The sequence below is a fragment of the Marmota flaviventris genome, chromosome 12, assembly GCF_047511675.1.
Source record: "Marmota flaviventris isolate mMarFla1 chromosome 12, mMarFla1.hap1, whole genome shotgun sequence".
Lineage (NCBI taxonomy): Eukaryota > Metazoa > Chordata > Mammalia > Rodentia > Sciuridae > Marmota > Marmota flaviventris.
In genome coordinates this window covers 56,144,873-56,171,627 of record NC_092509.1, presented here as the reverse complement: position 1 = coordinate 56,171,627, position 26,755 = coordinate 56,144,873, and the positions used below count along the sequence as shown (strand labels likewise).

Here is a 26,755-nt window from a genome sequence, read left to right as displayed (position 1 = left end):
AGTATAAAGTTATCTAGCCAGGTGGGATCTGACAGTATGTTTTTGGCATATTGTTTATGTTTCTTTGGGAAGGCCAGGATATAAATAAAAAATTTTATAGGAAATAACAGATTAATTTAAAGTTTTCTCACAAAATAACATTTTAAAATAGAACTAATGCTATTCAAATTCAGTGAAAGTGAAGAGGGACCATTTTTCTTCTTTAAATGCTTATATTTATAAATCTACTCTTTTTTTTAAGTACCTTTGGTTTTTTTAAAGTATGAGATTCTTACTTGATTGGTATTGGTAATGAGCAAGAACTGACCTAAAAGTAAACAGTGTGTATTCTGTAAGCTTTCCTGAGAACCATTTGATCTGACTTTGAGGTCCTTTATTTTTATTTTTAAAAATGTTTTTGCAGTGCTGGAGTTTTAGCCCAGGGTCTTGAATCTGCTAAGCTCTACCACTGAACTAAACCCCCACCCTGAGAATCTTTAATTTTTAAAGTTTTTTGTATCTGTTTCTATTTTAGAACTGTGGTCATTTTAACCTACTTTATATAAACATGACTTGTGAAAGTTGTCAGGATATAATAAAAATTATTAAAACTGCAAATGGAAATCTTCTGGACAGAATTTAAGTCTGTAAAGTAGTACCTTGAAAAAATTTTGATATGGCAGAAATGATGGTTATACATGCACTTAAAAAAAAATCTTTATAATGATGGAAGCTCTACCTTAAACTTCTGTATGTGTAGAGACCCAACTGATTATAATAAAATCCTGAATGTAATTTTTTTTCTTTTATTTTTTAAAAACAGGATTTTTGTCTTCTGGGGTTTTTTTTGTTTTGTTTTTTAAGTTTAATTTTTTTTTTTTTTTTTTAGCTGTACATGGACATACCTTTGTTTATTTTATTTATGTGGTGCTGAGGATTGAATCCAGTGCCCCATACGTGTGAGGCAAGTGCTCTACCACTATGCCACAAACCTAGCCCCTGAATGAAATTTTAATGAAAGGAATTGATAAGCAAAAACAATAGTAACTAAAACCAAATTTTTAGAATATTAGAAATGGTTTGACTAGTCTTTATAGGAAATTAGTCAAATAATTAAAGTTGATGTGTTTTGTAGATGTTATCATTATAGGCTCTAAGCATTAGGACATCTTTAATTTTAGAAGTCAGTTTTCAGGTATACCTGGTAATTTTATGATGAAATTATCTGGATTCTGACCAAAACTTTTCTTAATGAGAATTAGGAAGTGATTATTATTATTTTTTTAACATAGCCATTTAGACTTAGACGTCACTGAAATATACTAACATAGAAAATGGAGTTCCCAATATATATACTACAATATTGCCCAACTCAATATTTCTTATACATTTTCCATATTAATACATTTAGGGTCTGCCGTATTCTTTTGAATAAGTATAATACTATATTGTATGAACTATTTAATTCAGCAAAATTTGATTGGTATGCTTTAAAAAGCAATAGCAGAAGCAGAAGAGATTGAAAAGGAAACTGTATAAGTACAATGTGCTTTGGCTTTTTTTCCTCCTTTGTAACAACAAGAATGGAATCTGCTCCTGCAAACAGTTATATCAATAGATTGGCCAGAATTTTTTTTTGTTTTTTATTAAGCATTATAGACATCTTCAAGTAGATTGAATACAAGAATTCCCATGTGTGGATCATCCGAATTCAACTAATTTTTTTCGTGGGGGGATACTGGAATTGAACCCAGGATACTTTGCAACTGAGCCTTTTTATTATTTTGAGACAGGGTGTCACTTGAATTGCTTAATGTCTTGCTAATTTGCTATGGTTGACCTCAAACTTGCAATCTTCCTGCCTCAGCCTCCCTAGTCTTTGGGATTACAGGCATGCACACCATGCCCAGCTCAACTAATTTTCAAATTTTACTGTGTTTATTTTCTTTCATTTCCTTTTCCCTCTGTTATTTTTTAAAAAAATATTTATTCACAATACCTTTATTTCACTCATTTATTTTTTACGTGGTGCTAAGAATCGAACCCAGGGTCCCGCGCGTGCGAGACGAGTGCTCTACCGCTGAGCCACAACCCCAGCCACTCTGTGTTAATTTTATAGCAAATATGGGTGCTTTGACATACAACTAAATTGCTACTACCATTCCTAATAACAGTAATTCTTTAGGGGCCCTGGGGATGTAGCTCAGTAGAGAGCGCTATTCTAGCATGTACAAAGACATGATCCCCAGCTCCACCGCCACACATAAAATTCTTTGGTATATACTATTTTCAATCTATAATCATTTTGCTGTGATTGTCTAAAGCATCTTTTTATATTTGGGTTGTTTGAACCTGGATTTAACAAGGTTCATACATTAATTACATTGAACAAGTTTCTTTGAATGCACAGAAATCCTCTTTTTTTTTTTTTTTTAATACTCTCTCAGTTTTACATTTAACTAAGCTTAATTTTTTTTTTGAGAATTTTAATATTTATTTTTTAGTTTTTGGCGGACACAACATTATATGTGGTGCTGAGGATCAAACCAGGGCCACACGCATGTCAGACAAGCGTGCTATCGCTTGAGACACATCCCCAGCCCCCAGAAATCCTCTTTATATGCTGTTTTTGTTTACTTTTTAATATCATTGACTTAATGAGGAAGTTAATTATTTGTAGAATGCCCCCTCATTTTGGAATTATGTGGTTTCATGTTGCATTATTTATATTTTGTATTTTTCAAAATATATATGTATATATTTAGTTGTAGTTGAACACAATACCTTTGCTGAGAATCAAACCCAGTGCCTTGCACATGTTAGGGAGTACTCTACTGTTGAGATACAACCTCAGCCGTATATTTTGTATTTTTTGCAAATGTAAATTTGGTTTTATTGAAGATCAACATTTAAGATTCTGGTCAGGATACTTTGGAGGTGCTGAGTGCTTCATATTGCATTATATTGGGAGGTATATGATGCCTAGGTGTATCCTAGTCACGGTGGACAAAAATTGACAAATATGATCCAGTTTTCAACCAGGGGTGAATTTTGTCCTCTAGGAGATGTTTGTCAGGAAACCTTTTTTGGTTGTTACTACTAGAATGTGATGGTGCTTCTAGCTACTATAGTTAAGAGACCACAGATGCTACTTTATATCCTATAGGCATAGGACAGCCTTCTACAGCAAAAAATTATCTGGCCCTAAATGTCTATAGTGCCAGGGTTGAAAAACCCTAGTTTAAATAGTTTCTTTAATTGAAATTGTCATTTGATTAGCAGCTGCAAAATTATGTCTATGTTTTGCAAATTGATGATTCTTTAATTTTGCTATAATCTGAAGAGTAATTTTCTCATTAACTAGTGCCTTTAAGCTACCCTGAAAGTACAGAAAAGGCAGGATAAATATTTACTGATTAAATACTAATTTTCAGAATAAGAAGTTGGTCTCCAGTTACTTCTGATAGTTCATTTAAGATCTTTTATAGGTGGACAGGGTAGATTTCCTCTTCACTCCGCCCCCCTCCTTTTCTTTTTCTTTTTTTTGTGGGGGGGGAGTATCATGAGCTCATGAGATACAAGGTACTTAATGTTTCATTTGTTTTCATTGCTTGGATGTACTATCTTGGCTCATGAGAGCCCCTTTATGTTATCTGGATTTATTCTAGGGTTTATATTACCCTCAGGAACAGTTATATTAACAGGACAAATCATCTGCTGTAGGTTTTTCAGTCTTAAGTAGCTTCTTTAGATTTCTGACAGCAGATGAACTGGGCTCATCCTACATAGGAATCCTTCAAGGAAAAGTATTGAAGGTGTAGTTCTAAAATTTAAATCAAGAATCAGCTTTATTTATGATTGGCAAGGAAATTGAAAGTAGTTTAGATGTATTAAATTTTTTAAATTACACAATTAAATGTATTTTAAAATTACAGCATTTAAATAGATAAAGGTAGTTATTTTCTAGTTCAGCATGATTTGTCATGTTTTTATTTTAATTGACTCCATTTAATTAATTCAGTTGATGCTGGATGACTCATTTGCTTTTGTGCTTTTCAGTTTCTTTTTCTTCTTTTTTATTTTTTGGTATGGGTGATTGTGCTCAGGGGAGCTTAACCCAGGTTGGCCTCGAGCTTGTGATCCTCCTGCCTCACCTTCCTGGGTCACCAGGATTACAGATAAGAGATACCACTGTACCTGGCTTAATCTTAATTGTTTTTATTTTTGGTTTTAGACCTTGAAGTTATAACTGGTGTCCCAACTGAAGTACCACATATCAGAGAGAGTGTGATGAGAGAAGGACGTCATCTCTGTTTCCAGTTAGTAAGCCCCTCAGGAACAGCTGTTTCTACTCTGAGTTATATTAACAGGACAAATCATCTTGCTGTAGGTTTTTCTGACGGCTATCTTGCACTTTGGAATATGAAGAGTATGAAAAGAGAGTAAGTATAACTTTTTTCCTTATGACTATTGGTAGTTTCTTTTTGAGTATGTTTTGTACTCAACTATTATTTGAAGACAAGCGTGAGAGATGTGAATGAGTAATAATGAATAAATTTCCATTGCCTTAAATTATAGTTAGATAGAGAATGGTTTTAACACTTGACTTGAGGTTGTTTTTTGCAGTATTTAAAAAGTGACTGGTGTTTTGTTTGCTAGTAAAGTTTGGCTATATGGATAAACCATGTATTTGTGTATTACGAATTTTTCAGAAGTGCATTTCCAAGGACTCGGGTTATATAGCACACTTGGTTGAGCACTTGCCTAGCTTGTGTGAGGCCCTGGTTGAATTCTCAGTTGTGCCCTCCCCACCCCAAATCAAAGTTATAAAATCTGTCACTTAAAATTTTATATGGCATCAAAAATATCCCCAGAATATAATTTATTTTAAACTTTTATATCTGTGGAATTAAAACTGCTTGTGTGTGTGTTTGTGTGTGATATATATATATATATATTTATATATATAATATATATTTCTTTTGGTACCGGGGATTGAACTCAGGTGCACTTAACTACTGAGCCATATTCCCAGCCCTATTTTGCATTTTATTTAGATTCAGGGTCTGAGATGCTTAATACCTTGCTGTTGATGAGGCTGGCTTTGAACTCATGATCCTCCTTCCTCAGTCTCCTGAGTTGCTGGGATTTCAGGCCTATGCCATGGCGCCCTGCAAAATTGCTATTATATTAAGGGAGGTTGCAGATTGGCATTATAGAATTTTAAAAATCTTTGTTAAGCTGGGTGTCGTGGTGCAAGTCTATAATCACAGCAACTTGGGATTTGTTTTGTTTTGAAATTGCTTCCAAAACCCTACCTGGAAAACCTGACTTTGACAGATCATTTTGGCTTATTAAGCTTGTTTGGGGGTGGGATGGGGGCAATACTAGGAATTGAACCTAGGGCGCTCAACCACTGAGCTACATTCCTAGCCTTTATTTTTTATTTTGAGATAAGGTCTTATTAAGTTGCCCAAGCTAGTATAGAACTTGAGATTCTCCTGCCTCAGCCTCCCAAATTGCTATGATTACAGATGTTATCTGTGACCTTGATTGGGTGACCATAATGTTGAGGTGTTGTGCCATGTGTATTTTGAAAGGCAACATGGTCATGCCTTAATTTTGGAGATCTCATAAACAGTGATTGTTTTAGCCCAAGTTTTTACACGAGGAACTTTACTAAAAACTACAACTTAAATAAGCAATGTACTAACCTTTTGTCTGTTTTAGGTATTATACACAGTTAGAAGGTGGAAGAATTCCTGTGTATGCTATTACTTTTCAAGAACCTGAGAATGATCCTCGTAATTGCTGTTACTTGTGGGCTGTTCAGTCTACGCAAGATAGGTTAGTGTGATGATTATGGTTTTTAAAAATATTTGTCAAAAATAGAACAGATATTCTCTTTAGTGAAAACAAAATTCTTTCCATTAGTGAAATGGTAGTTGAAATTATTTTAAATGTTAATTGTTGGAATAATTGTGAATAGCAGTAAAAAGAAATTGTGTTTAATTGATCAAATGTTATTCCAAATAGTAAGCCAATATAGATAAGTAGGTAGTTATCTTGGATGGTTTTTCTGGCCTTCCTTTTCCCCATACTGTTTTGATAACGCTCTTGTTTTTTATTTACCCTCTGTTCTCTTATCCTTCTTGCCTTTTAGGGTATATGCCTACGATTAATTTTGTTAATCTTTTCCTATCTCTTGCAAGCTCTAATTTTGTTCCATGGTTAGCTAGTAGAAGTCTTTCAGTTTAATTTCTAATAGGTTAAGCTTATTTATTTCCAGTACTAGAACAGTACAAATATTGTTGTTTCTTTATTGGGGGGGGGTTAGTTCTTTCTTTGATAATAAAACAATTTTGGAGTGTAACTTCTATGATCTTGATTAACTTCCTGTTTTTAGTAATTTCTCTTCCCAGATACTTGAACTATGGTCAGTTTGGGTTTTTGTGTTAAATATCACTCTCCAGTATTTAGAGGTGCTAGGAGTCAAATGTCTTTAACTAAAACCTAGCTGTTAGGGAGGAACACTTGGGAATGAATATAGTAGCTGCAATATACATATTCCCTAAAGTGTACAGACAACATCGCCTAATAAGTGGAATCAATATAAAGTAAAAATAGATTACTGTTTACAGTGACAGTTTTGTCCCATGGACTCACTGTTGTAGACCAAAAAAAAAAAGACATGGAGATGGTAGTATTTTAACAAAATATTTGTTTGGTACCAGGGATCTTTAGTTTACCTCCTGAATTAATTTCTGTTCTTTTAGTGAAGGGGATGTTTTGAGTTTGCATCTGCTTCAGCTGGCTTTTGGTGACAGAAAATGTTTGGCCTCAGGACAAACCTTATATGAGGTAAATGAAAATTAGAACATTACCATTTTGTTCTTTATTTCCCCAATTTAAGCGCCTTTGTTTTAAGACATTGAAAATTATTCTTGTGTTCAAGTTACTGTATTTATAATATAGTGAGAAGGTATTATTAATGACCTTGAGATCTCTAAATTATTATCCTTTTTTATGAAGGTAGCACTCTATTATTTTTCTCTAAAAATGAGGGAACTGGGCTAGACTTAAATTTGAGGCCTAATTAGTACTCAGGAAAAATAATTTTGTCTTTGTTACTCTAACATCAAGCACTAAATTGTGAGTGACATTTATAATTGAGTATACACATTTAGATTCTCAGATTACTACCTGTTTTTCTGGCTGAATTTTCCTGAGAAAATTTTGGGGTGCTGCTTATATATGTATTTTGCCCACCCTTTAGAACAGGCTTTCCTAACTTTCTCAAGGGGTTTGTAGATGGCTTTTAGGGAGTTGATATACTACTACCTGAATTATATGTGGCATTTTAATGTTATACATATTTTTCTATGGAAAATCTCAGGCCTTTTACCAGATTATTAAAAGAATTAATGAGCAAAAAAAAATTTAAGAGTTATTCTAGAGCAAGAATTTTAGTGAGAAAACAAATGGATTTGCTGGCCTGGAGGTATGTGAATATAATTTGTGCATGTGTGGTGCTGGAGATTAATCCCTGTGTGGTGTGGTGAGAGGGCATGTATACTTCTGATAGTTATATTCCGACTGATAGAACATGGAGTTTCCTATATTGGTACCACTTTAAAAGATTTGTTAATTATCATTTTTGAGTCTTTAAATCTAGTTTTTAATTTGTGTTTTGTAGTATATAAAATTATAAAGTCTTTTTCAGTGACTTGCTCTCTTCAGTCTTAGGTTTTGGGTTTTTGTTGTATTGTGTGAAAAATCTTTAAATTTTGGATGTTTAATTTTACAAAGACCTTTGCTTTAGAATCTTATTAAAATTTGTGTATCTTTTATGTTACAGGGGTTAGAGTACTGTGAAGAACGATATACACTGGACCTGGCAGGTGGAATATTTCCTTTGAGAGGACATACTAGTAATACCAAATTGTTGGGGTGCCAGAGTATAGAGAAATTTCGATCTCATGGAGACAGGGACGAAAGCATGAGCGAAGGTTAGTAAAAATAATTCTAGCATGTGAAGTCTCAATTTAAGATTAATCTTGACATAACATTTACGATATGTATTAGTTTCTACACATTATACTTAAAAAGTTTAGAATACTGATTATTGAATTTATTCAGGGCTGTAGGTAGGTATTTTCTTGCCTTCAAATTGCTGTATAGAACTGAAAAATTGAATAGATAAGGCTAAAGAGGGGACTCTTATATTTTAGTCTGACTCTCAAATCAGATTATCTCTAGTCTTAGTGTTGTCTCTAACTAATTGCCTTTGTATATTTTTTTATTCTGTATATGGCTCAAAATATCCTTACATAGTAAAGTTGCATATGTTTTTTTTTTTTAAATTTCAGCGTTGATTTATAGTCCATCCCTATCAGTTTGTAAGCCCTGTTTACCTATTAGTTATACTTTTTTAAAAGTATGGTTGTAAAGATTAAATAAGATTATACACATACCAGTTCTGGGAATGCTTAGGGACCTTGTTGTATGTGGTGTTTAGTGAGACTTTCTCATAGTGAGCTTGTTCATCCCAGAGATACTCTCTATCCTAATTCTCGTATCTGTTTTTGTGATCTGACTTTCATATTCAATTATATATGCTCCAAACAGAATTTACCAGGCACTTTCTCTTTTTATTGTCTCAGATCTTTACTTTCCTCCTTTTGGTGCCCCTTTCTCTGTTGTCATTGCATAGCCACTATCTAGGTACTTGTCTTTTTTCCCTTTATTATTTAGCTACATCAGTTGCTCTCAGCCAACATTCCTCTAAAGAGTGAATCTTTGATGCCCAAAGAGCACCAATTTTAGGTAGCAAATTAACTTCTCTAGTACTAGCTATGGGAAAATGGTGATTGAAATAATTTTCTACTTTGTACTTCCAGTATCTTAAAGTTGCTAACAGGTTAACTGAAAAGAAGTTGGGATGGAACTTTAATGATGAGAACTTTTTTAATTCCCTGAAAAAGAGAAACAGTCAAGATATAAATGAACAGATCTCTACTTACACATAGATGATAGAAATACATTTTCACAAATCTAATGGAATGTAAATTAAACCTTAATTTATGGAAAATCTTGCCATAATTTTAATGAGGTGATTTTACTTTGAGATTATTTTTAGAGATAAAATATCTCTTTTTCCTTTCAGCTCTATCTCCTGACACTAGTGTTTCAGTCTTTACCTGGCAAGTGAATATATATGGACAGGAAAGGCCATCTATATATTTGGGACTTTTTGACATAAATCGTTGGTATCACGCACAAATGCCAGATTCATTAAGGTAAGATTATTTTCTCTTTTCCTTTTTTCTCTTGGGAATTTGTGTGTGTAGCTTTTCAATAATTTAATAGTTTTTAAATTTTCTTTTAGATCTGGAGAATATCTACATAATTGCTCTTATTTTGCGTTGTGGTCATTGGATTCTGTTGTAAATAGGACTTTTCCACACAACATTTTGGATATATTAGTACATGAGAGAAGTTTAACTCGAGGAATTCCTCCTTCATACCCACCTCCTGAGCAGTATTTTAACCCAAGTACTTTTAATTTTGGTATGTATTTTCTTAATTTCACCTTTGACATAAGTAACATGGAAAAGTATGCAGATGTATGTAAGTATATTTTATACATAGACTATCCTCTATTCATATCTCATTTTTAACATGGATGATTTAGGGGATCAATTCCATCAAAGTACATAAGAAATTTAATACATGTTTATAACAAAATTATTACTATTTTAATTTGCTAGAAAAGATGAATTATATTATAGTGATAAAGTTTGTTATTGTTATTCTCAGGATGGAAACTCCTGGAAAAGTTTACTTAAAAAATTCATTCTATATGATGATTTAATTGTTAAGTATTTTTTTTTTAATCTTTTTTTTTTTAAGATGCCACTTGTTTATTAAACTCAGGAGTTGTTCACATAACTTGTACTGGCTTTCAGAAGGAGGTAAGTAGAAACTTAGCAACATAGACTTTCTTAATTAGCTTGAGATCATATCTTAGAATACAGGGGATTCATGGTTTTAAACTTTAGTGTTTAACTATATAAACTATTACTTCATCTGAAATGGTAGTTTCTATTAGGTTTCTGAGGTTAGCATTCAAATACCCTGTATTACTAATGACAACCTTCTAGAGGAAGGCATTGGGATGCTTTTAGTAGCTTTCTGTGTATGAAAAGAATGAATAGAAGAGTGTCTTGTCACATCCTTTAAAAAAATCATTCCTATTGGTTCTTTTGAGAAAGGAGCTAAATGAGTAAAAAAAGTAGCACAGTGACACAGTGCTGACATGGGAAAACAAATGAAGACAGCATATTTATATAAATAATGTTTAGAAAAATACTTTTCCAAAGAAACATGATGTAACAGACATTTTAATTAATAATCATCCGTATGTGAATAAATGCAATATTTATACTTCATATTAGATCTCATTCATTTGAAGACACAGAGGAATAAGCTTTTGTATGTGTATCAAGTTTGTTGAGATCTGTTACCAAATCTGTTAGCTTTAGAGAAGATTAAGAGGGTTACCTTTCATGAAAATATGTAAGCTAGGGGGCTGGGGTTGTGGCTCAGAGGTAGAGCACTCGCCTGCCATGCAGGAGGCACTGGGTTTGATCCTCAGCACCACATAAAATAAAGATATTTGTGTCCACCTATAACTAAAAAAAATAAATGTTTAAAAAAAATTTGTGAGCTGGGCTGAGGATATAGGTCAGTTGGTAGAGGGCTTGCCTGCTATGCACAATGCAACAAATAGGCATTGTTGAGTTAAAGAATCCATTTCCTTTTTTCTGCAATCTATTTTTTTTATAATTTCCATTAGGTATTTTTTAGCTTTACTTGGGTTTATTAAGTAGAGTAATTTTATTCTTAAATTTAATGATCGCATTGCATATTGATTTGCATGTTGATTGATGTCTTAATATCTATTACAGACTTTGACTTTTTTAAAGAAATCAGGACAGTCCCTTAATGAAGTCATTCCTGATGGTTATAATCGGTGTCTTATAGCTGGCCTTCTGTCACCAAGACTTGTTGATACTCAGCCCTCCAATCTAAGTCAAGTGAGATGATTTTTAGCTATATCATTTATTTCTATGATTACATGTTTATTAGCTTTCTATTACAATACAGTTCTATTAGATAAATTTTTTAAAAGCAGATAAAAGTAGTATGATGGCTGCTATGTACAATCAATAACTGTGGTCTTGGATTTTTTCTTTGGAAAGTTCTACTCCCAAGACCAAATAGGACAAAATTTAGCACCAGGTTCGTTTAGCTGTGTAAATGTAATAGGCGTACTTCACTAGTCAGGAGGCATCTTAACAATAAGCAACTTTGCCCAGTGACAGTAATAATTCATTTGTCTTAACTCATTATTTTCTTGTAAAATGATTAGAAAAAAATAAATTCTCCAATCATTTTTCCTTGGAGAAAGAAAAAAATATTTTAATAACTCTTTCTTGTGGCTGGGGTTATGTGTGGCTCAGCAGTGGAGCACTTGCCTAGTACTTGTGGGGTCCTGGGTTTGATCCTTAGCACCACATATAAAAAATAAATAAAGATATTGTGTCCATCTACAACTAAAAAATATTTTAAAAAATAACTTTCACCAAATCGTGTTTCAATATTTAAATAATTTCAGATATGTAACCTAATGAATTGCTAGAAAATGAGCCTTTTAAATATCAGATGAAATGTAAATATTGTTTATGATTGGTTTAATGTTCACAGTTGAAATTTAATACTGAATATATTTATGGAAATAAAGAGAAACTTTCAAATCATTAACTTCAGATTTCTCTCTTCTCTCTACTTTTAGGTTATTGTACTAATTTTTTGGGTGGGGGCATACTAAGGATTGAACTCATGGGCATTCAACCATTGAGTCACACCCCAAGCCTTATTTTGTATTTTATTTAGGGATAGAGTCTCACTGAGTTGCTTAGCACCTTGCTTTTGCTTTGAACTCACTATCCTCCTGTCTCAGCCTCCCGAGCTGCTGGGATTATAGGCATGTGCCACTGCACCCAGCTTGTACTAATTTAAGCAGTACTATATATTCATGTAGTGGTCTCCATTGGCTTTATTTTGTTTGTTTTGTTTATCCCAAAGGTCCCAAGTGGCCTTTTTTTTTTTTTTTTAACTTGCCCAGTCTGTCACACATGACCTTAATTGTTTTTGTTTCCATTTTGATTTAAAAAAAAAAAAAAATATGTAATTCTCTTAGACAAAGTTGGCTTTTCCAAGTTGATTTTCTAATGACTTAACTTTTACTTTCTAACTGTGTGTCTCTTGCCTCTGGTTCTACCTTCTGGGAGAATTCTTTATAATGTCTTCCTTTCACTGATTTTTTTAAAAATTAGCCTTCCATTAAAAATTTCTGTGAGCTTTTTTTGGGTCATCCCCTTTCCATGGGATTCTGTACTTGTTTTATGGATGAAATTTCTTCTATGTTCAATTATTTTCTTGGTACCTGGGATTGAACTCTGGGGTGCTTAACCACTGACCCACATCCCCAGTCCTTTTTTTTTTTTTGATGTTGAGACAGCATTATGACCTCACTAAGTTGCTGAGGCTGGCTTTGAACTTGCTATCCTCCTTTCTTGGCCTCCGAAGCCACTGTGATTTCGGGTGTGCACCACCATACCCAGTTCAAATTTTATTAAGTTCCCTACATTATTTACTTTTTCAGAACTTTTTAAAATTATTTTTGTTATTTAAGTCTTGATGGTGAATAGCTTCAAATGTTTGATATAATTAGGTTGTTTGTTCATGTGTAAAAGGATCCATCAGACTTGACTTCAGAATAATAGAATGGTTAGACTATCTATATTCACAAGTCAGAAATTCTCAAAATGGCTTCATGTAGTTCTAATTATGTTCACCAGAAAGCTTTAGGAGATTGTTGCACTAGTGGTCCTGTTCATAGAATTCTTTGGGCAAGAATCAAAACTGACTGTAGCTCGGCACATGCCACTGTAATCCCAGATACTCAAGAGGCTGAAGCAGGAGCATCACAAGTTTGAGATCAGCCTAGGCAACTTAGTGACCTAGGCAACTTTGTGAGACCTTGTCCCGAAAGTATTAAAAAATGGCTATAGCTTTCTCTATAAAATGCTCCAGATTGGGAACTGTTGTTGGAAACCATTTGTTACCCCTAAGGACTTGAGCACTCTAAGAGCACCATGTGACTTTTTTACTTTAGAGAACTTAATACTGAACCTTTTGTTTTGTAATTATACATTATTAAATTTAAAGCAATTTAAGTTTCTTTAAAGAAAAATGGAAAAAATTACATGTTATTCAGCCATGTTAAAAAATAAGAATGTTTTGGGGCTGGGGTTGTTGGCTAAGTGATAGAGCTCTTGCCTAGCATGTGTGAGGGAGACCCTAGCACAACACAAAACTAAATAAACAAAAAGTATTATGTCCATCTAACTAAAAATATTTTTTAAAAATAAATAAATAAAAACATTTATTGTTTTCTGTGAAATTTCTATTTTTTGTATTGAGGATTGAACTCAGGGCTTCTTAAGCCTGAGCTGTATCCCAAGACCATTTTTATTTTTTATTTTGAGACAGGGTCTTGCTAAGTTGTTTAGTGCCTCGCTGTTGCTGAGACTGGCTTTGAAACCATAATCAGGCTTAGAACCCTGCATTTTTAATAACAGCTTTATTGAGATATATACTATGCAGTTTAGCTATTTAAAGTGCATAATTCAGCCTTTAGAGTTATACAGCCATCACCACATTTGATTTTAGAAAATTTTTATTATCTCTTTAAAAAAAAAATCCACATTACCCATTAATAGTCACTTCTTTCCTTTTCATCTCTCCTCTTTTCCACTTGACCCTGGGGAACCTCTAATCTACTTTCCTATCTTTATGGATTTACTATTCCAGATATTTCATGTAAAAGATTTGTAGTCTTTTTGACTGGCTTCTTTCGTTTATTGAAATGAAAGAAGGTTCATCAGTGTTACAGTTAATATTAGTACTTAATCTTATTTTATGACCATTACAGTATTGTACATATTGTTTAATCCTCAATTGATGGGCATTTGGGTTTTTTCCTACTTTCGGCTCTTATGGGATAATGCTGTTGTGAACTTTCACCTGAAGTTTTTATATGGAAATCATGGATTGTTTAACATATTGAAGAACTGCCAGACTGTTGGCACTTTTCATTTTCACTAGCATGGATGAGGATTCCAATTTTCCCACCTCTTTACCAGTGCTTGTCATTTTCTGGCTTTGTGATTATAGCTATCCTAGTGGATCATAACAATTTTTCAGTGTTTCTCGTATTTTCATTTTTCCCTCCCTTCTTTTCTTTCATGATTTAGGAAGAACAGTTAGAAGGTATATTGTCAGCAGCAATTCAAACAAGTTCCCTGGGACTTTTGACTGGTTGTATCAGAAGTTGGGTAACTGAAGGTAATATTTGATTTTTAACCATTAAAACATTTGTAATTTAAAATCAACTATCAGTTTACTTTTTCTTTGTGAGATATTTGTTGATTATTATGCAGTTGTAAGGCATAATTTGAGTACCTTTTTCCATTTTTCTCCCCCCGTTGATGCAGTCTGGCAAACCTCTAGTGCAGTATCACAACCAGATGCTTTATGCTTCCATCCCTCCTATTTGCCCGTCCCTAACCTGTGGCAGCCACTAATCTATTTTCTATTTGTAAAATATTGTCATTGAAACAATTTAAGTGGAATCATTCAACCTGTCATCTTTTGGGATGCACTTTTTTTTTTAACTCATAATTCATCTGGCTAACTGTATCACTTTCTACACACACATACACACACATTATCTTTTGTTTTGAACCATTTGAAATAAGGGTTGGAATCATGCTTATTAATTCATATTTTAGTATAAATTTCCTTCTAAAAACAAAGACACATAGAAATGCATGTTGTGATTATAAAACATCAAGAACATTGACATTGAGCCGTCTTTTTGTTTCTTCATGGTGCTGGAGATTGAATTTATGGCCTTGCGCCAGCTAGGCAAGTGCTCTACCAGTGAGTTACATACCCAGTTTTTCATGTCTTTAATTTCCCTTAATCTGACAACAGTTTCTATATCTTCATCTAACATAGAAATTTGAGGGCTGGGGTTATAGCTCAGTGGTAGAGCACTTGCCTAGCACATATGAAGCACTGGGTTCAACCTTTAGTACCACATAAAAATAAAGAAATACAGGTATTGTGTCCATCTCCAATTAAAAATATTTTTTAAAAAAGAAATTTGACTTTAACAAAAATATATAGACCTATTTTATAGATTGCCTTTCAGTTGGTGTTTATTAATCTTTCCTCATTAGATTCAGGCTTTACATTTTTGGAACATTAATAGATAAAATAGTTTGTTCCCTATTGATGCACTAAGCAGGATAAATTATCAAATTATCTACACTAATGTCAGTGTTTACTTTTTGAACTTGGTTAGGGTATTACTTGCCATATTTCTCTGCTGTTACTAGTTTTCTGTTTGTAATTTTTTTTTTCCTTTCATGTGTATAAATAAGAACAACCAAATTCTGCTGCTAATTTGCGCTTTGTTCTTGAATGGACATGGAATAAAGTGGTTTTCACTAAAGAGGAATTTGACAGGCTATGTAAGTAAAAGTCTTGATTTAGGACAATTAGTTTTAAGTTCAATAATGTTTGATCATAGTAAAGCTGTAAATTCTTAAAAATGTAAAGATTTCACAGAAGATCTAGCATTTTATCTGGGGGGGTGGGTAGAATAAGCAATCACAGATTAAGTAATGCAGTTGTTGATCCTGAGTTGGCAGTTTGTGAAGGACTCAATTCCAGTAGGCTAAAAGATGCACCAAACTTGATAGCAGAGAATTCTAAACAACAGCATTTGCCATAATGGGATCCATTGATTTTTTTTTTTTTTTTTTTTAATTTGTACTTACTAATGACATGTAGGGTGACTTTCATCTTGGGGATTAGTGAACAAGTGAGGGTTTGAGAAGCTCAGAAGTAAACATTTGCATGTGTACTCTCCTCCCTAATTCCAAGGTGTTTTCTATTTTTAAATTAAGTTTTTAAAGTTTTCGAGACAGAATTTTGTTGGGTTGCCTAGACTGGACTCAAACATTTCAGCTCAAACGATCCTCCCACTTCAACCTGGGACTACAGGTGCACATCACAGTGCCCTGTTGAAAAATAATTTTTGCAATAGAGTGTGGCAACATGCTAATGTACCCCAAAATTGCAAGTTTTAGAACTATATATATTTTAAGTTTAATTTACGAATTATGTTGATGATGGAGTAAGGAGAATAATATGCTAGTTAACTTCAGAAATTCTTGTACTTCCTCACTTTTTATTTAAAATATTCATGGATATGCACAAGCTAAATGGTAGGCCACAATGCATCACCCCTGTCCCCCACCAACACATACCCTTATCATCTTTTTGAAAATTTTGGTCTTTTTTCAAGTTTGTTGTATACTTTGACTATATTTTGAGATAGCCAGTGAATATTCAAAGTCCATCATGTTGAGCTAATGGAAAAATCATGTTAAGAGTACTAGTAATTTAACTGGAAGTGTGGCTTGGTGGTAGAGTGCTTGTGTTCAGTTCTCAGCACAGGGAAAAAAATTGAGTTTAAAAAAATGAAAAATTTTAAAAAGTACTAGTTTTTAGAGATACTTGATTGTGCTATCAATGAAAGAAAATTTTAAGCTAGAATGAAAGAAAATGCTAACAATTAAAGAAAATTTTAAGCTAGAATGTACGTCACATGTTTTGATCATTTATTATATTTCGCAATGAATGACCAAATGGACTTTGGAAGACATACAGTTTAAGTTATTCTCTGTAGTTTTTTTAAACCAACACTAATTGATATGAACTGAGCCCAGAGTCACATGCCTGGCTACTTGGGAGATTAATGTTTGTAGAGAATAGCAAGTGTGAGGCCAGTCTGGGCAAGTTAGGGAGACCCTGTCTTAAAATAAAATTTAAAAGTGTTGGGGATTTATTCGTTGGATGAGTGCTTGCCTTCTATGTGCAAGGCCCTTGGTTTAATCCATTAGTACCACCTCCCATAAATAAATAAATAATACTAAGTAAACATATATGTGTGTGTGTTCAGTCTATATATAGATTAATTGAATACACATGGGTTGTATAGTATTCTTAGGCTGTATTTATGGAACTAGAAATATGAACAAAATTTTAAATATTTATTTTTAAATTTGGTTTTTAGATATATACATGACAGTAGAGTGTATTTTGACATACTACACGTACATTGAGTATAACTTATTCAATTTTAAATATTTTAGTAACCAGTTAACATAGTGGAAGTGTGGAAGAGTGCCTGATAATTCAGATCACTATAAAAATATATTTATTTTTTAAGAGGAAAATGTTTGTCAGAACTTATTAATTTTGTTTGAGTGTAATGTTGTATTTTAAGGTTTGGACTTGGTAATTCAGCTATTATTGAAAACTTGAACTTTGCTTGTTAGTGAAGTGTAACAAACTACAGGGCATAATAAATACTTTAGTGTATTGGAAGTATAGTTAAGAAATTATTGTTCAGTCCAGTCACATTAAAAATTAATTTGATTAATTTGGCCATGTTTTGTAAATCCTCATCTCATAATATTTATAAACTCTACCTTTTAGATGTTATTTGAGTTAAGATTCTCACTGACTGGCTGATTTTTTTGTTTTGTTTTACGTTGTTTTCTCTCAGCATATTAGGTGCTCTAACCACTGAACTAGGTTCACAGCCTTTTTTATATTTTATATTAGACAGTGTCTCGCTAAGTTGCTGAGGGAGGCTAGGATCAAATTTGTGATCCTCCTGCCTCAGCCTTTGGAGTCGCTGGGATTATAGGCATGTGCCACTGTTGCTAGCTCTTTCTGGTTTTATACTGAAAGCATATTCTAGCTTTCTTGAAGATATTTGCCATTTCTAGCTTATCTTTTAAATCTCATTTAGAATAATTCTTTTGAGTGATAGAAATTAGAGGAAATTTGTATTTGTGATTCTAATTCATTCCTAATTACTGTGTGGAAACTAATCTTCTGTTTTATCCTTGAAAAGGTATACCATTATTTGATGGTTCATGTCGTTTCATTGATCCACAAACTATACAGTCTATCCAGCAGTGCCATTTGCATCTTAGCAACCTTAATAGTGTCTTAAGCTGTTTTGCAACAGAGGCACAGGATATCACTGAGAGAGGTATGTTCTTTGTTTTTATACTGTTAAAATTTACTTAAAAAATGGAATAAAGTTCCTGTTTTCCTGTGTGGACCATTGTTTAAAGGACATTAGTTCTCAAATGCTAGCATAGTTTTTATGTAAAATTACAAAATGTTATTAGGTGTGTCATTAGCAGATACTAAAACAATCTGGAGTTAAAGTTTATGATAGTTAAGGTAGTATACTTCAGGGGAATTTCCAATTTTACAATTATATGTAGATTTTTATCCAAAGAAGTGACTGTAATCTTTTTTCCCCCAGGTTTTGCCATTTAAAACAAAAGGCCAGTTTCAAGGCCTGATTTGAACAACCTCTATTGATGATAAACTTAATTTTCATAAAAATTAGGTCAATGATTTTATTATTTTAGCATTTTGGAGATTAACTTGATACCATTTTGAGCAAAGTCAATTAGTTACAAGCTGAGTTTGTTAAAAGCATATATATATTGTCACCAAGTAATTAGGTTTTTAAAACTAGCAGATATCTTCATTTTTCATTTGTGGTTGATAAATTGAATAAATCAATGTCAATTTTTCTTTGCAGGAATGGTGGACTTAAAGAATAAGCATATGGTTGCCCAGCTCATCTGTCAATATGTACAAATGGTTCTTTGGTTTTCTCATTCTGGGCTTTTACCAGAAGGCTTAGGTAAAATATTTACTTAATCTACTAATATTAGTTGAAACATTGTGTATAATTTTGTTGTTCTCTGTTTCAGGCTTACTTTCTTCCAGATAATGTTTTTTTTCTTTTCTTGCATTCTTTCTTTGTATCTTCAGTGCCTTAGCCTGAAACTGATACACAGATTCTCTACATGTTCATTGGATTGAATAACATTTTTAAAAGGAAAGCAAGTTTGAGAAAACTGAGCTTCTGAAAATGAGTTCAATAATAACACAAGCAGCTGGTTGCAGTGGTGCATGCCTGTAATCCCAGCAGCTGGGGAGGTTGAGGCATGAGGATTGGAAGTTCAGAGCTAGCCTCAGCAACTTTGGGAGGCCCTAAGTGTATTAGTGAAATCCTTTCTCTAAATAAATATAAAAAAGGGCTGAGGATGTGGCTCAATAAATGGTTGGAGAGCCCCCCCACCCCCTTCAATCTCTGCTACCAAACTTTGAACTCATGATCCTCAGCCTGTCTGACTCAGCCTCCCAAGCTGCTGGGATTACAAGCATGGGCCACCACACCTGGCCTAGAATTCACTTTTAAAACCTCTAACTGCTTGCATTTCTAGTAAATTACATTTTATTTAGAAGTGCTTCTGCTACTGCACACAATTGCTGTTAATCTTATGTTTTTTAAGTTGTTTTAGATTTTTAAATTTTTGTTTGTACCTAGGAAGAGTAAAACAGTTTGCAGGGTTTTAAACCAGCCAACATCCTTGTTATAAACTTTCATGAGACATTGTTTTCCCACTTGTGTATCTATAAATAAAAGAATGTGTAGTATTCTTGTATTACTTAAATTTAGGGAACCTGCAATTTTAAGCAATGTAATAAAATTAAAGTATAATACTAATTTGTATAACTTGTCCACTTATATTGTGGACATATTTTAGAAAAATTACTGTTTTTTTTTTGTCCCCCCAACTTTAAATAAAAATCCAGATGATGCTGTGCAGTTGTCAAGGTTATGCTACAACTACCCTGTAATTCAGAACTACTACACCAATTGTCGACAGAAGTGTGAGCGTTTATCAAGGTATAGTATATCCAGACCTTCAAAACACAGTTTAGAAATTACATCTATGGGATCTTGGGCTGTGTGGTTCAGCAGTAGAGCGCTTGCCTTGCACATGTGAGGCACTGGGTTTGATCCTCAGCACTGCATAAAAATAAACAAAATAAAGATATTGTATCCATCTATAATTTTTAAAAAAGATACAGAAATTACTGCTGTGAAAAATCAGACCTTCTCAGAACAAAGTTCATCATGCTGTACAATGATTAAATGTGTGGAATTCTCAGTAAATAAATGTTAGAATGTTAGTGGTATTTCTAATTTATTTGTATCATTTGCCTTGACTTGCTGGCTATATCTTTATTTTACTCTTAAGTCTATTACCATTATGAGAAGGTTTTATAAGCATTTTTTAAAAATGAAAAAAAGGGGCTGGGGATGTGGCTCAAGTTGTAGTGTGCTCACCTAGCATGCGTGAGGCACTGGGTTCGATTCTCAGCACCACATAAAAATAAAATAAAGATATGTGTCCACCTAAAACTAAAAAATAAATATTAAAAAAAAAGAAAAAACTTGAATAGCCTTGTTGTTTCTAAAGAGAAACATGAAAGTAATAGTAGAACATAGTACAGTTTAGAGCATTAGCCCTATCTCTGGAACTAAATAGCTTTCTACCTCAAGTTGGAATGACAATTTTAGAGCTGCAGACAACATTTATAGCAGTGATTGATTCTACCTTTGTTAGCTCAGAATCACCAGGGAGGTTAAAAAGTTGAGCAAACTGTAATTCTTATGCATGGTAAAATTTGCATACCAGTGCTTTAGAATAATTAATTTCCAATAATGAACATGGCTTTGGGAGAATGATTAGACATATTTAAATTTTGTTAATTTAAAGATCTTTTATTTCCTAAGTATGTTTTTGGACAAGTTTGCTATAGTTTGTGATTCTGTTTGTCATGTAAATTACAATATCAACATAAAATACGGGCGGGGCTCCTAGCATAAAGCCTGACTCAAGAAATTTCGATGAAGTAGAAATTGCTGCTGTTCTTAATTAATATTAAATTAGGAAATGGGGACAGGTCTCCAAATCATATTTTACGTGCTCAATAATAAATTTTGGGGTGAAGTTATAACCAAAGATAAAAGAATAGCTGTGGTGATGAAATGGAAACTATTTTACTTTGAACTGCAGTAGTTTTACTATATTAAGCTACTATACTGTATGGTACTTTGCTCAATATGGTGAAAAGTAGAATAGTTCTAGACATTTTACTATTTAGAACGCATTCTTTCCTAGGACTTGACCTTGCTGAATTTGAGGCAACTTAAGTGATATGTGACCAATGCTCCTTTATTTCTGTAGTTCTTATGATGCTAAAATGAGATCCAATTTTTACCTCTCTTGTTTCTTTGATAGCTAGTGTTTTTAAGAGCTGGTGCTTATTTTTTGATACCAGTAATTAGCACTAATATCTAATATGTTTCTCATATTACAGAGGGAAGTGGAACCCTGATTGTTTGATGATTGATGGATTGGTTTCTCAGTTAGGAGATCAAGTTGAGAAGTTGTGGAAACGAGATGAAGGAGGCACAGGAAAATATCCTCCTGCTAGTCTACATGTAGGTTTACAGTAATTGTTATCACTTACTGAATCTTTGAAAGTTCTAGAGAGAGGAGACGTGTTTAACTATGTTTTTCATACCTGCCACAAACTAGGGAAAAGAAGGAGCACAAATAAATGAGTATGTTAGTGAGTGAATGGATGAATATAAGATCCACTGAAGTTTTTTTTTTTTCCCCATTTCTTTTATAGGCACTACTAGACATATATTTATTAGATAACGTTACTGAAGTAAACAAACACTCTGTTGTATCCTTTAAAATAAGTCGTCTTCATCCAGTATCTCTTGGTTGGATTAGGAGGCCCTATGATCAACCTAAAATTATATGCAAAATTATTTGTTGTTCTAGGAATATGATCCTTGGTTTTTATTAGATTCTTAAATGTGTCTAGGAGCCAGACACTGTAGTACAACATGCCTGTAATCCCAGTGATTCATAGGTGAAGGCAGAAGGATGGCAAGTTCAAGTGAGGCCAGCCTGGCAACTTAGCAAGACCTTGTCCCACAATAAAAAATTAGAAGGGATGGGATGTAGCTCAGTGGCAGTGCTCTGCTGGAGTTCAGTCCCCACTATCAATAAAAGCAACCAGCCAAAAAAAAAACTGTCTCTAGGGATATGTGGGTGTTAGCTTTTATCAGATTCTCAAATGTATCTAAAACTCAAAAACTATTCTAGGGCCAGTTGGGGTGGGGATTTAGCTAAGGGGTAGCGTACTTGCTTACTAAGCACAAATCCCTGGGTTGGACCCCAGGAATGGAAAGAAAAAAAGCCAAATAACTGCTCTAGAATGTTGCTGGCAAGTAGTTTTTAATGGGGTTAACATGCGTGCAGAAAATAAACATATTGTAAGTTAATAAGGTAATAGGCATTGTTTGAACTCATATGTTTTTGTGGTAATGTAAGTTTCTTAAAATATCTTGCTTCATTATAATTAATAAAGATTCACAGTGGTTTTTTTTTTGTTTTTATTTTTTTAAGCTACTGACTTTTTGCCCAATAAATGACTGGGCTTACAGCTGGTTTTGTTTGTTTGTTTGTTGTTTTTTAGTAAACTACTTCCTTTTATTTTGCATATTAATATTTTAAGCATCTTTCTCCATCTTACAGCTCTGCTTTTTAAATTCTCTAAACAAGTTTTTAAGTTCGTTTCTGTGTAGAGAAAAGTATGCTTTAGCTCATCTCCTTTGTCATAACAAAATAGAGAATAAATGAAGCATAGGATACTGGCTGTATCCACATTTGATACAACTCTACTCCCAGTATGATAGTGAACACCTGTAATCCCTGCCACTTAGGAAGCTGAGACAGGAAGATCACAAGTTTGAGTCCAGCCTTGGCAACTTACTGAGACCCTGTCTGAAAATAAAAAGAGCTTGTGAAATAGCTCAGTGGTAGAATGGTTATCTAGCATGTAAGAGGCCCTGGGTTTAGTCTGCAGTATCATTGATTGATTTATTTTTTCTTCTTCATGGCTTTATTGAGGTAAAATTTAAGTATGATAAAATGAACGTATTTGAAGTATGCAGTTTGATCAGTTTTGACGTGTGTAAGCAATACAATCAATATAAAAAGCATTTCCATTACTTTTTTTTTTAATTTGAGGAAACAGTGCATGATTTATTACATTAGAAATTAATTACCTTAAGATATATAGAATCCCACTTCTACATGTTAGCTACTTCAAAATTAAATGGTACACTTACAAATATCACATAGATAAAGAAGAAAGCACAACAAAAGTAAATATAAAGTGCTTTGGATTAAGTGATAATAAAAGCTTAAAATACCAATCTCTGGGATGAAACAGTACTCATTTATAACATAAAGTACTTTTATCAGAAAGAAGCTAAATTAACAAATGATTTTCAAATTAGATAGTAGGGAGGAAAAAAATTCAGAGTAGTAACAGAAACATGAAATTGAAGAAATAATACAGCTAATGGTTGATAAAAATCAAATGAGTTTAATCAAGAAAAAAGTGAGAACACGAAAATTAATATCAATGGAAAGGCAGCTATCAAAATAACACTAAAGATGCTAAAAATATTAAGATAATATCACAATTGTGTGCCAACATATGTGATAACTTACATAACATGGTTTATGTTAGAGAATGATCTGTGATCTTTGAAGAAAGTATGTTCAATCATTGATGGGTAAAATATTCTGTATATGTTTTCAAGACTTTTTAAATGCTACATTCTGTTGCAACCTATGCTGAATACATATGTAGTGGTTTTTTCTTTTGTTCTTTGTCCTTAATCCTTTTTTTTAAAAGACCATTTATTTGTTACTTGATATTATGTATTCCTTTCCAAACAAAACGGATACTCCCATTGAGTCTTTTCCAACTGCCTTTGCCATTTCTTGGGGTCAAATTAAACTTATTCAAGGATTTTGGCTGATTGATCATAATGACTTTGAGGTAAGTCACTTAATGTAAGCTTTCCTAAATTACTAGGATTTCAGAAAGTATACCTGACTAGATTAAATTTGATATTAAAGATCATAGTGTATTTTTAGAGGTAATTTAAGGAGAATTCACTTTAATCAATGCTTTCACCAAGCACTACCTTATGCAATAAAAATACAAGGATAAAACTTCAAAAACTTAAGTTAATGTCTAAAGAAGGAAACAAATGAGAATTATTGATAATACAAATACTATGATATGTTAGAGATATGTTTGGAGTGTTTAATGAACCATAGAAGGCAAGATTTATCATCCATGTATGAAACAGATAATGGAAAGATTTTATATATAACTTATTGAGGTCTGGAAGATATAAGGCTTTTGTTAAAACTTATATGTTAAAGTAATTCCTTTTATCTTACAGTTAAACTGATTTTATATCTTGATTCCCTCCCCCCCCACAAACTGGCTTTTAATATTGCTTGTCTTTTTAAGATTGACTTCTTTGTCTAAATGCAAAGGATTGTATTTATATTTTACAATTTCGTGTCATTTTTGCAGAGTGGGTTGGACCTTCTGTTTCACCCAGCTACTGCAAAACCTCTGTCATGGCAACATTCAAAAATTATTCAAGCCTTTATGAGTCAGGGAGAGTATAGACAAGCTCTCAGATATATTCAGACAATGAAGCCAACAGTGTCCAGTGGTAGTGATGTTATCCTTCACCTCACTGTTTTGCTTTTTAATAGGTAAGTACATCTTTTGCAAGTATAGACTCTTGAACATGTATGTTAATAATATGAAATTGAGGAATAGATAGTAACAATATCTAGTATTTTTACTTTGGTTGCATTCCCTAAAATATCTTATGCCTCTTGATTTTTCAGTGTTAAGAAAAACTTATACAATGCCTAGTGCCAAACAGATTTACAATTGTATCTGTAAATGCTGTGATTATATAATAGTACTTAAAGTGGCTGAAAATGTTTTAATATTTCAAGCCTGAAAATACTAATCTTCTCTTTTGAGATTTACCCTATGCTAGATGGAAAGATGTTACAATATTTTTGAGCTACTTTAATTTATATAAGTGATAGTGTACTCTTTGGACTCGAATAGACTTGAATTTAACCTTACTTGTACCACTTTCTAAAATATGGTCAAAAGCTGTTTTTTTAGCTAGATAGAGTTGTGCATACCTGTAATCCTAGCCAATCCAGAGGCTGAAGCAGGAGGATTGCAAGTTTGAATTTACCTTAGGAAACTTTACCAGATCCTTTCTGAAAACAAAGTTATTTTAAAACTTTGAGAATATAGCTCAGTGGTAAAACGCCTCTGGGGTTCAGTCCCTAGTATCAAGCATAAACAAATAAAAAAAGCAGTTTATCTTTTTTGAGGCTGAGTTTCCTCATTTGTAACATGGGTTAATAAAGTCCACCTTGAGGTATTTTAAATTGTAATGGCAAAAGCACTATTACAGTTGTCTGCAGAAGTTGTAAATCATTAATAAGTGGTGGTAATGGTCGATCAGTCATTATTGTCATTTCTTGAACTTATCCTAAGTCCAGGACCTCAACCTCTTCCTCTTTATTAATATCATCAGTCTTTTTTCCACAACTTATTCTGGTAATCTCTTGATTTTGTGAGGTACATTTGTGGGTGCATATCATCATCATCATAATTCTGGCTTGGCTGTTGTGCTTGCAAGTTAATCATTATGCACTGTACAATGATAAACTTGAGGTTAAAAAAAGGTTTTAGATGGTCAGCTTTTAAAATTGCTTATTTGGTCTTCATATCATAATGGTGCAATAGAACTGAAAAATGTTTTATAGGTATAATCATTTTCTTCACTCTTTTCCTCTACCTTCTGTGGGTTTATTTTACCTAACTGTTTAACTCAAGTTGAATGATTAGCTTACCTAGTTTTTAGGTTTTTTCCTTAACTGATTTAAAAAGGCACATTCATTTTCTACATATTACTTTAAATTCCCAGTATGAGTTGTTTTCTTCTTCCTATTAGTTATTCAGACATTTTAATTTGTAAATGCTGGGATTAAAAATTACGTGTTGTATGGGCACAGTGGCAAAAATGAGGTCCTAAGCAACTCAGTGAGACTCTGTCTCTAAATAAAATACAAAATAGGACTAGGGATGTTAAATCTTTGTGTCCTCAATGACTTTTCCTGGTCTCTTCAATAAGTTACTGAAAAAAAGCATGGTAAGTTGCCTACTCTGAAGTGGGTGGGATCTGTCAGTTCCTTGCAAAACTACCAACTTTTTGTGATATTAATATTAGCTACATCAGCATTTTAAATCATTTTTTCTTTTAATGACTTTAGCCTTTTATTATTTTTTGGTGGCATTGGATGAAATACAACCTTGTTAGTACAGTTACTGTACTCTACTGAGCTATGTCCTTGTTGTGACCTTTTATTATAATGACCTTTAGTATGTGTAATTGTTGATGCATCTGCATCTTTCGCAGTCTTCTTTTACTCGGGAAACTGGAAATCAGTGATTCCTTGTTTGCCTATTTGGAATTTCTTTTCTCATTGTGGTTTTTGCTATGCATTTTAAAAGATGATTTACATTCACTTTAGTATCTTAAGAGTTTGTCACAGGAGTTTTTCAGGCTAGTTTTTCTGCCATATTGCCAAGACCCCCCTACACACAAATTGTTTACCGAAATGACTTTTCTATATCTGTTAACTGCTAAAACCCTAGACTATCTTTTCATCAATCAAAAAAATTTCTTACT

The 26,755-nt window shown here is 33.0% G+C and overlaps 1 protein-coding gene across 4 annotated transcripts in view; it reads left to right on the top strand.

Moving 5' to 3' along the window:
- The window catches only part of Ahctf1 (AT-hook containing transcription factor 1), a 62,399-nt gene that overhangs the window by 9,153 nt on the left and 26,491 nt on the right, over positions 1 to 26,755 (top strand). For 3 of the 4 annotated variants that reach the window (XM_071600003.1, XM_071600001.1, XM_027928573.2), the window contains exons 5-21: positions 4,214 to 4,421; positions 5,710 to 5,826; positions 6,756 to 6,840; positions 7,838 to 7,988; positions 9,146 to 9,278; positions 9,368 to 9,549; positions 9,892 to 9,953; positions 10,950 to 11,078; positions 14,364 to 14,454; positions 15,558 to 15,647; positions 18,107 to 18,247; positions 18,815 to 18,919; positions 19,879 to 19,972; positions 21,454 to 21,577; positions 21,772 to 21,828; positions 23,860 to 24,006; positions 24,556 to 24,743. In XM_071600003.1, the coding sequence (XP_071456104.1) occupies positions 4,214 to 4,421; positions 5,710 to 5,826; positions 6,756 to 6,840; positions 7,838 to 7,988; positions 9,146 to 9,278; positions 9,368 to 9,549; positions 9,892 to 9,953; positions 10,950 to 11,078; positions 14,364 to 14,454; positions 15,558 to 15,647; positions 18,107 to 18,247; positions 18,815 to 18,919; positions 19,879 to 19,972; positions 21,454 to 21,577; positions 21,772 to 21,828; positions 23,860 to 24,006; positions 24,556 to 24,743 (2,104 nt within the window). The remainder of the gene's footprint in view (positions 1 to 4,213; positions 4,422 to 5,709; positions 5,827 to 6,755; positions 6,841 to 7,837; positions 7,989 to 9,145; positions 9,279 to 9,367; positions 9,550 to 9,891; positions 9,954 to 10,949; positions 11,079 to 14,363; positions 14,455 to 15,557; positions 15,648 to 18,106; positions 18,248 to 18,814; positions 18,920 to 19,878; positions 19,973 to 21,453; positions 21,578 to 21,771; positions 21,829 to 23,859; positions 24,007 to 24,555; positions 24,744 to 26,755) is intronic. The other variant, XM_071600004.1, reaches the window with a different exon arrangement.